Genomic DNA, 13,600 nt, shown 5'->3' with positions numbered 1-13,600 from the left:
TCTCCGACCTACTGACCACCCCCTTCTGATCCCCCCAGGTCCCATCGGCCTTCCTGGCCACAAGGGCCCAGTGCTGGCTCAGCCCACAGCACTCCGTGTTCCCAGCTGGTCTCCCATCCAAGTAGTAACCGGGCCCGACCCTGCTTAGCTTCCGAGATCAGATGAGATCGGGTGTTGTCAGGGTGCTAAACCTGTATATATTACATATATAGGTGTGTGTATATATATACATGTGTTCCTCAAATATATCCTGACAGTATTTGAGGAAAACCCTTTCTTCACGGTCACCCTGCTGTCCCGCAGGACCCCCAGGTCCCTCTGAAGACTGGAGTGACATTTGCTTTCCTCTGGTGTTCGGGCACCTCTCCCGGTTCCCACGACCGGGGTGGGCGGGGCTGGGAAACGAGTGGGCGGGGCTGAGAAACGGGTGGGCGGGGCTGAGAAACGGGTGGGCGGGGCTTAAAAACGAGTGGGCGGGGCTGTGGAACGAGTGGGCGGGGCTGGAAAACGAGCGGGCGGGGCTGGGAAACGGGTGGGCGGGGCTGGGAAACGGGTGGGCTGGGCTGAATAAACGGGTGGGCGGGGCTGTGGAACGAGTGGGCGGGGCTGGAAAGCGGGTGGGCGGGGCTGGAAAACGGGTGGGCGGGGCTGGGAAACGGGTGGGCGGGGCGGTGAAACGAGTGGGTGGGGCTGGGAAACGGGTGGGCGGGGCTGAAAAACGAGTGGGCGGGGCTGGGAAACGAGTGGGCGGGGCTGGGAAACGGGTGGGCGGGGCTGAAGAGCGAGTGGGCGGGGCTGGGAGCGGGGTGGGCGGGGCTGGAAAACGGGTGGGCGGGGCTGAAGAGCGAGTGGGCGGGGCTGGGAAACGAGTGGGCGGGGCTGGGAGCGGGGTGGGCGGGGCTGGAAAACGAGTGGGCGGGGCTGTGGAGCGAGTGGGCGGGGCGCTTTGCCGGCTCCGCCCCCCCGCGCCGTCACGTGACGCCGGCGGCGTTCTCGCGAGAGCGGCGGAAGTGGCGGCGCAGCAAGATGGCGGCGCCGGGCACGGAGGTGGCGGCGGCGGCGACCGGGCCCGGGCAGGTACGGCCGGGCCTGGGGACAGCTGGGACAGCGGGGACAGCGGGGCCGGGGGAGCAGCAGCAGCCGCGGTCATGCTACCGACCGTCCCGCTCCGTCCTTCCCCGCAGGTGACGAGCAACGGCAGCGCCGGCGGCGGCGAAGCGGCGGCGGCGGCTGAGACGCAGCGGCAACAACCGGCGCCCAACGCCTGGCAGGTCATCAAGGGGGTTCTTTTCAGGTGAGCCCCCCGCCCCCCGGCCCGCCTGACCCCGCTGCCGCCGCCGGACTGGGGAGTGAAACCGGGGAACGGCGGGGGCCGGGGGCCCGTTGTCCCCCGCACTATCCCGGGGGGTCCCGGGGCTCGTCCCCCCCGTCCCGGTGTCCCCGTGGGGTCTGGGGGCTCGTCCCCCCCTATCCCGGTGTCCCCGTGGGGTCTGGGGGCTCGTCTCCCACTATCCTGGGGAGTCCTGGGGCTCGTGTCCCCGTCGCGGGGTCCCCGGACTCGTTTTCCCCCATCCCGTGGGGTCCCGGGGCTCGTCCCCCCCTATCCCGGTGTCCCCGTGGGGTCTGGGGGCTCGTCTCCCACTATACCAGGGAGTCCCGGGGCTCGTGTCCCCATCGTGGGGTCCCCGGACTCGTTTTCCCCCATGCCGTGGGGTCCCCCGGCTTGTTCCCCCCATCCCGTGGGGTCCCGGGGCTTGTTCCCCCCATGGCGGGGTCCCCATGGGGTCCCGGGGCTTGTTCCCCTCATGACGGGGTCCCCATGGGGTCCCAGGGCTTGTTCCCCCCATGGCGGGGTCCCAATGGGGTCCTGGGGCTTGTCCCCCCCTATCCCGGGTTCCCCGTAGGGTCCTGGGGCTCGTGTCCCCGTTGCGGGGTCCCCAGGCTCGTTTTCCCCCTATCCCGGGTTCCCCATGGGGTCCCCGGGCTCGTTTTCCCCCATCCTGTGGGGTCCTCGGGTTCGTCCCCCCCTATCCCGTGGGGTCTCAGGGCTTGTCCCCCCTGTCCTGGTGTCCCCATGCAGTCCTGGGGCTTATCCACCCCTATCCCGGGGGTCCCCACAGGGTCCGGGGGCTCGTCTCCCACTATCCCGGGGGGTCCCGGGGCTTGTCCCCCCCGTCCCGGTGTCCCCATGCGGTCCAGGGCCTCGTCCCCCGCTATCCCAGGTTCCCCGTGGGGTCCAGGGGCTCGTCCCCCCCATTGCGGGGTCCCGGGGCTCATCCTCCCCGTTGCGGGGTCCCCGTGAGGTCCCTTGGCCGTTGCTGCCCGTCCCCACGTTTTGGGGTCCCGTTCCCAGGGGAAGGTCAGGACGTCACCGAAAACCTCCCGAAACCGGGGGGGGCAAAAGGCCGGATTTCCGCGCAGAACGGACCGCACGAGGGGAGTCGCCGGCCGGGACCCTCGGGTGACCAACCCCTCCCCGAGCGCCTTCTCCTCTTCCTCCCGCAGGATCTTCATCATCTGGGCCATCAGCAGCTGGTTCCGCCGCGGGCCGGCCCCGCAGGAGCCCGGCAGCGCCGGGGGGGCCCCGCGAGCCCCCAGCCGCAACCTCTTCCCCAAGGACACCCTCATGGTAACGCCGCCGCAAAACATCCAAATCCAACCCGGCGAAACCGCCGGTTCCCCCACGTTTCTGGGGCTCGGTGCCGCATGCCGACGTCCCCCCCCTTGTGTCCCCCCCCAGGATCTTTACGTTTACATCTCAGAGCACGAGCACTTTACGGATTTCAACCTCAGCTCCGCGCTGTTCTGGCAGAAGCGCGACTTGGTCTACGGCGACTGGACCAGCGGCGAAAACGCCGACGGCTGCTACGAACACTACGGGGAGGTGGATATTTCCCAGGTGGGGAAATATCCCGGTCCCCGCCCCCGGTGCAGACCCCGGTCCCCATCCCCGGTTCCGCCCCCGGTGCAGATCCCGGTCCCCGCCGCCGGGACAGACCCCGGCCCCCATCCCCGGTTCGCCGCTTCTTTTTATTTGGGGGGGGTTTGGGGAGTCGCTGCGGCTTCGTTAAGCGCCTCGTTAATCGCGGTTTCAGAGCGTGCAGCAGAACGGCTCCATCTACATCCACGTCTACTTCACCAAGAGCGGCTTCCACCCCGACCCGCGGCAGAAGAACCTTTACCGGCGCCTTGCCACCGTCCACACCTCGCGAAGTATGGCCGGGGTGCGAGGGGAACGCCCCAAATCCTTTGGGGAAAATTACGGCAAAATGCGACCCCTCCAACCCCACGTGCCGGCTCGGCCGTTCCATCCATTTTCCACGCTTGGAATTTGGTTTTTCTTGGAGCCGCGGAGGAAAAACCTCTGTGAACGTCACGGTTTCCGCCGGTTGGGGGGCGCAGAGCCGTGTCTGGGTCTCCTTGCAGGACGGGGCAACCCGGGCGCTTCATTTTGGGGGTTTTCCCCTGATTTTCCCCAAGGTTGGGGTGATCATTTGGTTTGTTCTCCCCTAAACCTCTGCCTAACTCTCTGAGAACAGGGAGATACGTGAGATGGTTGGGATTAATTACTTTTTTGTGGTGCTGGGAAAGGAACGGGCTTCTCTGATCGCTCGGGGTTGTAAAATCCACTGGAACCTCTCTGGATTTCCTTCCTCACCGTCTCGTTTTCCCTCCAGTGATCAACAAATACAAGCGCCGGCGGTTCCAGAAAACCAAAAACCTTCTGACGGGTGAGACGGAGGCGGATCCCGAAATGATCAAGGTTGACGATACTTTCGCGGTCGGTTATTTTGTTTGTTTCTTTTCTCTTTCATCTCCGTTGTCTAAAATCCGAAATATTCGCACCCCACAAAGACGAGGTTGATTTTTGCCTTGTCGTTCGGGAACGGGAGGGTCGGCTCTGCCCCTTCCCGCTGCCTCCGTGTTTAACGGGGGGACCCCATGTTTAACGGGGGACACTGGGCGGGACAGAGGAACACCAGGCGGGACGGGGACGCTGGTGACAGGTCTGGTGACGTTCCCATTGCAGCGCGCGGAGGATTTTGGCCCCGTGGAGGTGATCTCGCACTGGCACCCCAACCTGACCATCAACATGGTAGACGACCACACGCCCTGGGTGAAGGGCAGCGTCCCGCCGCCCCTGGACCAGTGTAAGGACTGGGACGCACTGGGACACGCTGGGACGGCTCCTGCTGTCCCCGGGGGATGTTTTGGGGGCTCCTGCGGGGAACAGGAGCTCATTTCTCTGTCCTCCCCTCTCCGGGAGTGGGTGTCGGGGCTCTGTCCGCAGCGACGGTGGCTTTTTTGTCACCTCCCTCTTCTCTTTCCCACCCCAAGACGTGAAGTTCGACGCCATCAGCGGCGACTACTACCCCATCCTGTACTTCAACGACTACTGGAACCTGCAGAAAGACTATTTCCCCATCAACGAGTCGCTGCGGCGCCTGCCGTTCCGTCTGTCCTTCTGTCCGCTGTCGCTCTGGCGCTGGCAGCTCTACGCGGCCCAGAGCTCCCGCTCGCCCTGGAACTTCCTGGGCGAGGATCTGTACGAGCAGTCGGACGAGGAGCAGGACTCGGTCAAGGTGGGACCGGCTCGTTAAGCGCCTAATTAATTGGGGGGGGTGCGCAGGCACCGGCGTGTTCTGGGGAGAGGGAGCTTGGGGGCCCTAATGATGGAGTTTAATTAAACCCTCGTCCTCCTCGGTGCCCGGATCCTCCCAGGTTAATTAAATCCTTGTCCTATTCGCTGCCCGTAACTGCCCGCATCACCCAGATCATCCCAGTTTAATTAAGGTCTCGTCCTCCTCAATGTCCAGATCCCCCCAGTTTAATTAAACCCTCGTCCTTCTCGGTGTCCAGACCCCCCCAGTTTAATTAAGCCTTTGTGCTCCTCAGTGCCCAGATCCCTCCAGATCCTCCCAGTTTAATTAAACCCTCATCTTCCTCAGTGCCCAGATCCCCCCAGTTTAATTAAACCCTCGTCCTCCTCGGTGTCCAGATCCCCCCGGATCTTCCCAGTTTGCCCCAATTAATTAAACCCTTGTCCTCGATGCCCATAACTACCCGGACCCTGCTGGATCTCCCCAGTTTGTCCCAGTTTAATTAAACCCTCGTCCTCCTCAGTGCCCAGATCCCCCCCCAGTTTAATTAAACCCTCGTCCTCCTCAGTGCCCAGATCCCCCCCCAGTTTAATTAAACCCTTGTCCTCCTCGGTGTCCAGATCCCCCCGGATCTTCCCAGTTTGCCCCAATTAATTAAACCCTTGTCCTCGATGCCCGTAACTACCCGGACCCTGCTGGATCTCCCCAGTTTGTCCCAGTTTAATTAAACCACCTCGGTGCCTGTAACCACCTGGACCCTCCTGCATCCTCCCAGTTTGCCCCAATCTGGAGCAGTTTGTGGTTCGCAGGTCGCGCTCCTGGAGACCAACCCCTACCTGCTGGCGCTCACCATCGTCGTCTCCATCGTCCACAGCGTCTTTGAGTTCCTGGCCTTCAAAAACGGTGGGTTGGGGACACGGAGCGGGGGGACGTGGCCTTAAACGCGTCCCATGTCACCTCATCCTGTCCTCGACGTCGATTTGAGAGCCGAAATCCGGAAAACGCGCGGTTTTCCACGCTCTCGTCTCCGCCGCCGGCCCCGTGTGCCGCGGGGGGTGACGTTTGGTGTCCCCTCCCCGCAGACATCCAGTTCTGGAACAGCCGGCAGTCGCTGGAGGGTCTGTCCGTCCGCTCCGTCTTCTTCGGCGTCTTCCAGTCGCTCGTTGTCCTCCTCTACATCCTGGACAACGAGACCAACTTCGTGGTGCAGGTCAGCGTGTTCATCGGGCTGCTCATCGACGTCTGGAAGATCACCAAGGTCATGGACGTCCGGGTGAGCAACGGGGACAGCGCGGGGGGCGCCGTGGGGTTCCCGTCCCCCTGGGTGACACTTTTCCCCGGCTCTGGTGGCAGCTGGACCGCGAGAACAAAGTGGCCGGAGTGTTTCCCCGCGTCACCTTCAATGATAAGTCGACCTACATCGAGTCTTCCACCAAGGTGTACGACGACGTGAGTTGTGGGGGGGGGATGTTGTGGTGGGGCTGGGGACGTTGTGGGGGGACCCAGGATGTGGCAGTGGGGCTGGGGACATCGTGGGGGGACCCAGGACGTAGTGGTGGGGCTGGGGACATCGTGGGGGGACCCAGAACGTAGTGGTGGGGCTGGGGACGTAGTGGGGGACCCAGGACGTAGTGGTGGGGCTGGGGACATCGTGGGGGGACCCAGGACGTGGCAGTGGGGCTGGGGACATCATGGGGGGACCCAGGACGTAGTGGTGGGGCTAGGGACGTAGTGGTGGGGCTGGGGACATCGTGGGGGGACCCAGGACGTAGTGGTGGGGTTGGGGACATCATGGGGGGACCCAGGACATGGCAGTGGGGCTGGGGACGTAGTGGTGGGGCTGGGGACATCATGGGGGGACCCAGGACGTAGTGGTGGGGCTAGGGACGTAGTGGTGGGGCTGGGGACATCATGGGGGGACCCAGGACGTAGTGGTGGGGTTGGGGACATCGTGGGGGGACCCAGGACGTAGTGGTGGGGCTGGGGACATCATGGGGGGACCCAGGACATGGCAGTGGGGCTGGGGACATAGTGGTGGGGCTGGGGACATAGTGGAGGGACCCAGAACGTAGTGGTGGGGCTGGGGACATCATGGGGGCACCCAGGACATAGTGGTGGGGCTGGGGACGTAGTGGTGGGACTGGGGACATCATGGGGGGACCCAGGACGTAGTGGTGGGGCTGGGGACATCGTGGGGGCACCCAGGACGTAGTGGTGGGGCTGGGGACATCGTGGGGAGACCCAGGACGTAGTGGTGGGGCTGGGGACATCGTGGGGGGACCCAGGACGTAGTGGTGGGGTTGGGGACATCATGGGGGGACCCAGGACGTAGTGGTGGGGCTGGGGACGTAGTGGTGGGGCTGGGGACGTCGTGGGGGGACCCAGGACGTAGTGGTGGGGCTGGGGACGTAGTGGGGGACCCAGGACGTAGTGGTGGGGCTGGGGACATCGTGGGGGGACCCAGGACGTAGTGGTGGGGCTGGGGACGTAGTGGGGGACCCAGGACGTAGTGGTGGGGCTGGGGACATCGTGGGGGGACCCAGGACGTGGCAGTGGGGCTGGGGACGTAGTGGTGGGGCTGGGGACATCGTGGGGGCACCCAGGACGTAGTGGTGGGGCTGGGGACATCGTGGGGGGACCCAGGACGTAGTGGTGGGGCTGGGGACGTAGTGGTGGGGCTGGGGACATCTTGGGGGGACCCAGGACGTAGTGGTGGGGTTGGGGACATCGTGGGGGGACCCAGGACGTAGTGGTGGGGCTGGGGACATCATGGGGGCACCCAGGACGTAGTGGTGGGGCTGGGGACGTAGTGGTGGGGCTGGGGACATCATGGGGGGACCCAGGACGTAGTGGTGGGGTTGGGGACCTAGTGGTGGGGCTGGGGACGTAGTGGTGGGGCCGGGGACATCATGCGGGGACTCAGGACGTAGTGGTGGGGTTGGGGACATCGTGGGGGGACCCAGGACGTAGTGGTGGGGTTGGGGACATCATGGGGGCACCCAGGACGTAGTGGTGGGGCTGGGGACATCGTGGGGAGACCCAGGACGTGGCAGTGGGGCTGGGGACGTAGTGGTGGGGCTGGGGACATCGTGGCGGGACCCAGGACGTAGTGGTGGGGCTGGGGACATCGTGGGGGGACCCAGGACGTAGTGGTGGGGCTGGGGACGTAGTGGTGGGGTGGGGACATCGTGGGGGGACCCAGGATGTGGCAGTGGGGCTGGGGACATCGTGGTGGGGCCGGGGACATCATGTTGGGACCCAGAATGTTGTGGTGGGGCTGGTGACATAGTGGGGGGACCGAGGACGTGGCAGTGGGGCTGAGGACATAGTGGTGGGGCTGGGGACATCATGGGGGCACCCAGGATGTGGCAGTGGGGCTGGGGACATCATGGGGGGACCCAGGATGTGGCAGTGGGGCTGGGGACATCGTGGGGGGACCCAGGATGTGGCAGTGGGGCTGGGGACATTGTGGGGCTGCTGGGGACGTTGCTGGGGTGCTGGGGACATCACTGTGGGTCCAGCGACGTTGTGGCGGCGCGTGGGGTGTTGCGGTGGCACCAGGGACATTGTGGGGGTACTGGGGACGTCGCGGTGGGCTCAGGGACATTGTGGGGGCACCAGGAACGTTATGGGGGGGACCGGGATGTTGCGGTGGGGCTGGGGACGTCGCGGTGGGCTCAGGGACATTGTGGGGGCACCAGGAACGTTATGGGGGGGACCAGGATGTTGCGGTGGGGCTGGGGATGTCGCGGTGGGCTCAGGGACATTGTGGGGGCACCAGGAACGTTACGGGGGGGACCGGGACGTCGTGGTGGGGCTGGGGACGTCACGGCCGCTGTCCCCATCCCTGTCCCCATTGATCCGGGCTGTCCCCCCCCCCCAGATGGCGTTCCGGTACCTGTCGTGGATCCTGTTCCCCTTGCTGGGCTGTTACGCCGTGTACAGCCTGTTGTACCTGGAGCACAAGGGCTGGTACTCGTGGGTGCTCAGCATGCTCTACGGCTTCCTCCTCACCTTCGGTGGGTGCCAAAAACTCCTCCTCCCACCCTAAAAAATCCCCACACACCCCAAAATTTCCACCCCTCCGGCGCGAGGAAGAGGAGGGCGGCTCTATCCTGGAATAGTGGGGCGGCTCTCCGCTCCCGGCAGAGGTTCGTTAGGCTAATGAGCGTGCCCCCCCCCCCCTGCAGGGTTCATCACCATGACCCCCCAGCTGTTCATCAACTACAAGCTGAAGTCGGTGGCGCACCTGCCCTGGCGCATGCTGACCTACAAGGCGCTCAACACCTTCATCGACGACCTCTTCGCCTTCGTCATCAGGATGCCCATGATGTACAGGATAGGCTGCCTGCGCGACGGTACGGGGGCGCCTGGCGATGTGGGGGGGACCCCGAGGATGTGGGGCGGACCCCGAGGATGTGGGGCGGACCCCGAGGATGTGGGGCGGACCCCGGAGCTGGGGGGGCTTCGTCGTCAGGATGCCCGTGATGTACGGGATGGGCTGCCTGTGCGACAGTATGGGGGGGTCCTGGAGCTGTGGGGCGGACCCTGGGACCATGGGGGGACCCTGGAGCTGTGGGGTGAACCCCGGAGCTGTGGGGTGGACCCCAGAGCTATGGGGGCTTCATCGTCAGGATGCCCGTGATGTACGGGATAGGCTGCCGGTGCAACAGTATGGGGGGGTCTGGGCGTTATGGGGGGGGCCCTGGAGCTGTGGGGCGGACCCCGGAGCTGTGGGGTGGACCCCGGAGCTGTGGGGTGGACCCCGAGGATGTGGGGCAGACCCTGGAGCTGGGGGGGCTTCATCGTCAGGATGCCCGTGATGTATGGGATAGGCCAGTGCAACAGTATGGGGGGGCCCTGGAGCTGTGGGGCGGACCCCGAGAATGTGGGGCGGACCCCGAGAATGTGGGGCGGACCCCGAGAATGTGGGGCGGACCCCAACGATGTGGGGGGGACCCCGGAGCTGTGGGGCAGACCCCAGAGCTGTGGGGCGGACCCCAGAGCTGTGGGGCGGACCCCGGAGCTGTGGGGGCTTCATCGTCAGGATGCCCGTGGTGTACGGGATGGGCTGCCTGTGGGACAGTATGGGGGGGTCCTGGAGCTGTGGGGTGAACCCCGGAGCTGGGGGGCAGACCCCGAGGATGTGGGGCAGACCCCGAGAATGTGGGGCGGACCCCGGAGCTGTGGGGGCTTCATTGTCAGGATGCCCGTGGGGTACAGGATGGGCTGCCTGTGGGACAGTATGGGGGGGGGGTCTGGGCGTTATGGGGGGGTCCTGGGGATGTGGGGCGGACCCCAGAGCTGTGGGGGCTTCGTCATCAGGATGCCCGTGGTGTACAGGATGGGGGGATCTGGGGGGGTGTGGGGACCTCTCCTAAATCTGGGGGTGGCTCTGAGCCTTACAAGGGGGGGTCCCCAGGAACCCCTCCCAAATCTGGGGGTGCCGATGGGACTCTGGGGGGGGTTTGGGGCCGTGTCCCAAATCTGGGGGTGACTCTGGACCTTATGAGGGGGGGTCCTGGTCCCCGGGGCTGGGGGGGTCCCCAGAGCCCCCTCCCAAATCTGGGGGTGACTATGGGGCTCTGGGGGGGTTTGGGGCTGTGTCGCAAATCTGGGGGTGACTCTGGACCTTATGAGGGGGGGTCCTGGTCCCCAGGGGTGACCCTGGGGCTTGGGGGGGGTCCCCAGGACCCCCTCCCAAATCTGGGGGTGACCCTGGGGCTTGGGGGGGTCCCCAGGACCCCCTCCCAAATCTGGGGGTGATCATGGGGCTCTGGGGGGGTTTGGGGCCCTGTCCTAAATCTGGGGGTGACGCTGGGGCTCTGGGGGGGTCCTCAGGACCCCCTCCCAAATCTGGGGGTGACCGTGGGGCTCTGGGGGGGTCCCCAGGAACCCCTCCCAAATCTGGGGGTGTCCCCAGGAACCCCTCCCAAATCTGGGGGTGACCCTGGGGCTCTGGGGGGTCCCCAGGACCCCCTCCCAAATCTGGGGGTGACCCTGGGGCTCTGGGGGGGTTTGGGGCTGTGTCCCAAATCTGGGGGTGACTCTGGACCTTATGAGGGGGGGTCCCCAGGACCCCCTCCCAAATCTGGGGGTGATCATGGGGCTCTGGGGGGGTTTGGGGCCCTGTCCTAAATCTGGGGGTGACCCTGGGGCTTGGGGGGGTCCTCAGGACCCCCTCCCAAATCTGGGGGTGACCGTGGGGCTCTGGGGGGGTCCCCAGGAACCCTTCCCAAATCTGGGGGGTGCCAATGGGGTCCCCCCCCCCCCATCCATCCCCCTCCCCGTTCCCCCCCCCTTTCTGCTCATCCCCCCTTTGCCCCCCCCCACCTCCGCAGGGTTCTGGGGGCCCCCCCCTCGCCCCCCCTCACCCCATTTTTCCCTTTCCCCCCCCCCCAGATGTGGTGTTCTTCATTTACCTCTACCAGCGCTGGATCTACCGGGTCGACCTCACGCGCGTCAACGAATTCGGGCTCAGCGGGGAGGACCAGGTGCCCCCCCCCCGGCCCCCCCTGCCCAGCGGGACCCCCCCAGCGGGGGGGGACAAACCCCCAGAGGACAAGAAGAAGGATTAACCACCCCCCCCCCCCCCCCCACCTTTTACTCCCCGCTCGGTTTTTACCAAACTCGACCTTTCCGCTGGGCAAGCGGATTGGGGGGCGGTTTGTGTGCCCCCTTCCCCGTGTCCTGCGGGGCTGGTGGGGTTGGGGGGCGGCTGTGCGGCCCCCCCGGCCTGGGGAGAGGGCCCCCCCCGCGGTGTTTCACGTTCCCCTCCCCACCTGCCCCCCCCCCATCCCGGGTCCTGCCCGCGTTGTGCGCTCCATCCCATTGTGCCGGTGTGTAGGACAGTGTCGCGGCGTCGCCTCCTCCATAAAGAGCTGATTTCACCCCAAAAAAGTGGGGGTGTTCCCCCCCCCCCCCAACCTTGCTGTGCTGCCCACCTCTTGCGGTTTGGGGGGGTCTAGGGATCCATGCTGGTGCTTCTGGGGGGGGGCGTTCCCGGAGCTCCCCGCTGGTGTTTCTGGAGGGTCTTGGTCCCAGGGGTCGCTCCTGGGGGGGGGTCCTGGGGTCTTTCCTGGTGGTTCTGGGGGGGTCCCGGTCCTGGGGGGGGTTCCTGGGGTCCCTCCTCATGCTCCTGGGGGGGTTCTTGGGGTCCCTCCCAGTGGTCCTGGGGGGTTCCTGGGGACCCTCCTGATATTTTGGGGGGGTCCCGGTCCCGGGGGGGGTTCCAGTCCCGGGGTGGGGGTTCCTGGGGTCCCTCCCAGTGGTCCTGGGGGGTCCCAGTCCTGGGGGGGGTTCCTGGGGTCCCTCCCAGTGGTCCTGGGGGGTTCCTGGGGACCCTCCTGATATTTTGGGGGGGTCCCGGGGGGGGTTCCTGGGGTCCCTCCCACTAGTCCTGGGGGGTCCCGGTCCTGGGGGGGTTTCCTGGGGTCCCTCCTGATGCTCCTGGGGGGGTTCTTGGGGTCCCTCCCAGTGGTCCTGGGGGGTTCCTGGGGACCCTCCCGATGTTTTGGGGGGGGTCCCGGGGTGGGTTCCTGGGGTCCTTCCCACTAGTCCTGGGGGGTCCCAGTCCTGGGGTGGGGGTTCCTGGGGTCCCTCCCAGTGGTCATGGGGGGTTCCTGGGGACCCTCCTGATATTTTGGGGGGGTCCTGGTCCCGGGGTGGGGGTTCCTGGGGACCCTCCTGATGCTCCCGGGGGGGTTCTTGGGGTCCCTTCCAGTGGTCCTGGGGGGTTCCTGGGGACCCTCCTGATATTTGGGGGGGGTCCCGGTCCCGGGGGGGGTTCCAGTCCCGGGGTGGGGGTTCCTGGGGTCCCTCCTGATGCTCCTGGGGGGTTCCTGGGGACCCTCCTGATATTTTGGGGGGGTCCTGATCCCGGGGGGGGTTCCTGGGGTCCCTCCCACTAGTCCTGGGGGGGTTTCCTGGGGTCCCTCCTCATGCTCCTGGGGGGGGTTCCTGGGGACCCTCCTGATGTTTGGGGGGGGTTCCGGTCCCGGGGTGGGGGTTCCTGAGGTCCCTCCTGATGCTCCTGGGGGGTCTTGGTCTTGGGGGGGTTTCCTGGGGTCCCTCCTCATGCTCCTGGGGGGTTCCTGGGGACCCTCCTGATATTTTGGGGGGGTCCTGGTCCCGGGGTGGGGGTTCCTGGGGTCCCTCCCAGTGGTCCTGGGGGGTTCCTGGGGACCCTCCTGCTATTTTGGGGGGGGTCCCGGTCCCGGGGGGGTTTCCTGGGGTCCCTCCCGGGGGTCCCGTTTTATGTCCCCGTTTTGGGGGGGGGGGTTCACCCACCCCCATCACGTGGCCCCGGCCCCCCCACGTGCGCCGAGGGGCGTGGCCTCCAGCTCCCGGCCCCGCCCACCGCGGGGAGCGCAGCACCGCGCCTGCGCAAACGGGCGGGGGGGGCGGAGCCGCGCCTGCGGATTGACAGAGCGAGCGGCCAATCAGCGCGCAAGAGCGGGCAGGTGGGCGTTGCCCCCGCCCCGCGGCCACGGGGGCCGGGGGAGCGTCCGTGGGCAGGGCTCTGCAGCCCCTATAGGCACTCATCCTCCCCTATGGCCCCTATACACCCCCTCCATCGTCCCTACACACCCCCCAACAGCACCTACACATCCCCCCTATAGCCCCTATACAGCCCCCTTATATGCCCCAGGGCCCCTATAGACACTCATCGACCCCCCCGGTCCCCCTATACTACCCCCTGGAGCCGCCACACATCGCCCTATAGCCGCTGTACATCCTCCTATAGCCCCTGTATATCCCCCTATAGCCCCTATACATCGCCCTATAGCCCCTATACATCCCCCTATAGCCGCTGTACATCCCCCTATAGCCCCTATACATCGCCCTATGGCCCCTGTACATCCCCCTATAGCCCCTATACATCGCCCTATGGCCCCTGTACATGCCCCTATAGCCCCTATACATCGCCCTATGGCCCCTGTACATCCCCCTGTAGCCCCTATACATCGCCCTATGGCCCCTGTACATCCCCCTATAGC

General features: G+C 66.1%; 1 protein-coding gene and 1 pseudogene across 1 annotated transcript; one reads left to right on the top strand and one right to left on the bottom strand.

Annotated features, from left to right (window-relative positions):
* Positions 1 to 80: 80 nt before the first annotated feature.
* LOC136001174 (5S ribosomal RNA) lies at positions 81 to 199 on the bottom strand (annotated as a pseudogene).
* An 811-nt stretch (positions 200 to 1,010) lies between these two features.
* Positions 1,011 to 11,489, top strand: CLPTM1 (CLPTM1 regulator of GABA type A receptor forward trafficking). Its single transcript, XM_065655231.1, has 14 exons — positions 1,011 to 1,077; positions 1,185 to 1,294; positions 2,506 to 2,629; positions 2,741 to 2,899; positions 3,096 to 3,213; positions 3,678 to 3,763; positions 4,031 to 4,151; positions 4,339 to 4,583; positions 5,411 to 5,504; positions 5,684 to 5,874; positions 5,955 to 6,050; positions 8,485 to 8,620; positions 8,792 to 8,959; positions 11,004 to 11,489. The coding sequence occupies exons 1-14, from the start codon at positions 1,027 to 1,029 to the stop codon at positions 11,177 to 11,179; spliced, it is 1,875 nt and encodes a 624-aa protein (XP_065511303.1). The 5' UTR covers positions 1,011 to 1,026; the 3' UTR covers positions 11,180 to 11,489.
* Positions 11,490 to 13,600: the final 2,111 nt, after the last annotated feature.

The sequence above is a fragment of the Caloenas nicobarica genome, chromosome 37, assembly GCF_036013445.1.
Source record: "Caloenas nicobarica isolate bCalNic1 chromosome 37, bCalNic1.hap1, whole genome shotgun sequence".
Lineage (NCBI taxonomy): Eukaryota > Metazoa > Chordata > Aves > Columbiformes > Columbidae > Caloenas > Caloenas nicobarica.
Note: the sequence above shows the minus strand (reverse complement) of the source record. Positions and strands in the feature narration are given on the sequence as shown.

Coding starts and splice junctions, on each gene's coding strand:
- CLPTM1 (XM_065655231.1), top strand. CDS start 1,027: ATGGCGGCGCCGGGCACGGAGGTGGCGGCGGCGGCGACCGGGCCCGGG. Junction 4,584..5,410: donor AGGAGCAGGACTCGGTCAAG/GTGGGACCGGCT, acceptor TGTGGTTCGCAG/GTCGCGCTCCTGGAGACCAA. Junction 6,051..8,484: donor CCACCAAGGTGTACGACGAC/GTGAGTTGTGGG, acceptor CCCCCCCCCCAG/ATGGCGTTCCGGTACCTGTC.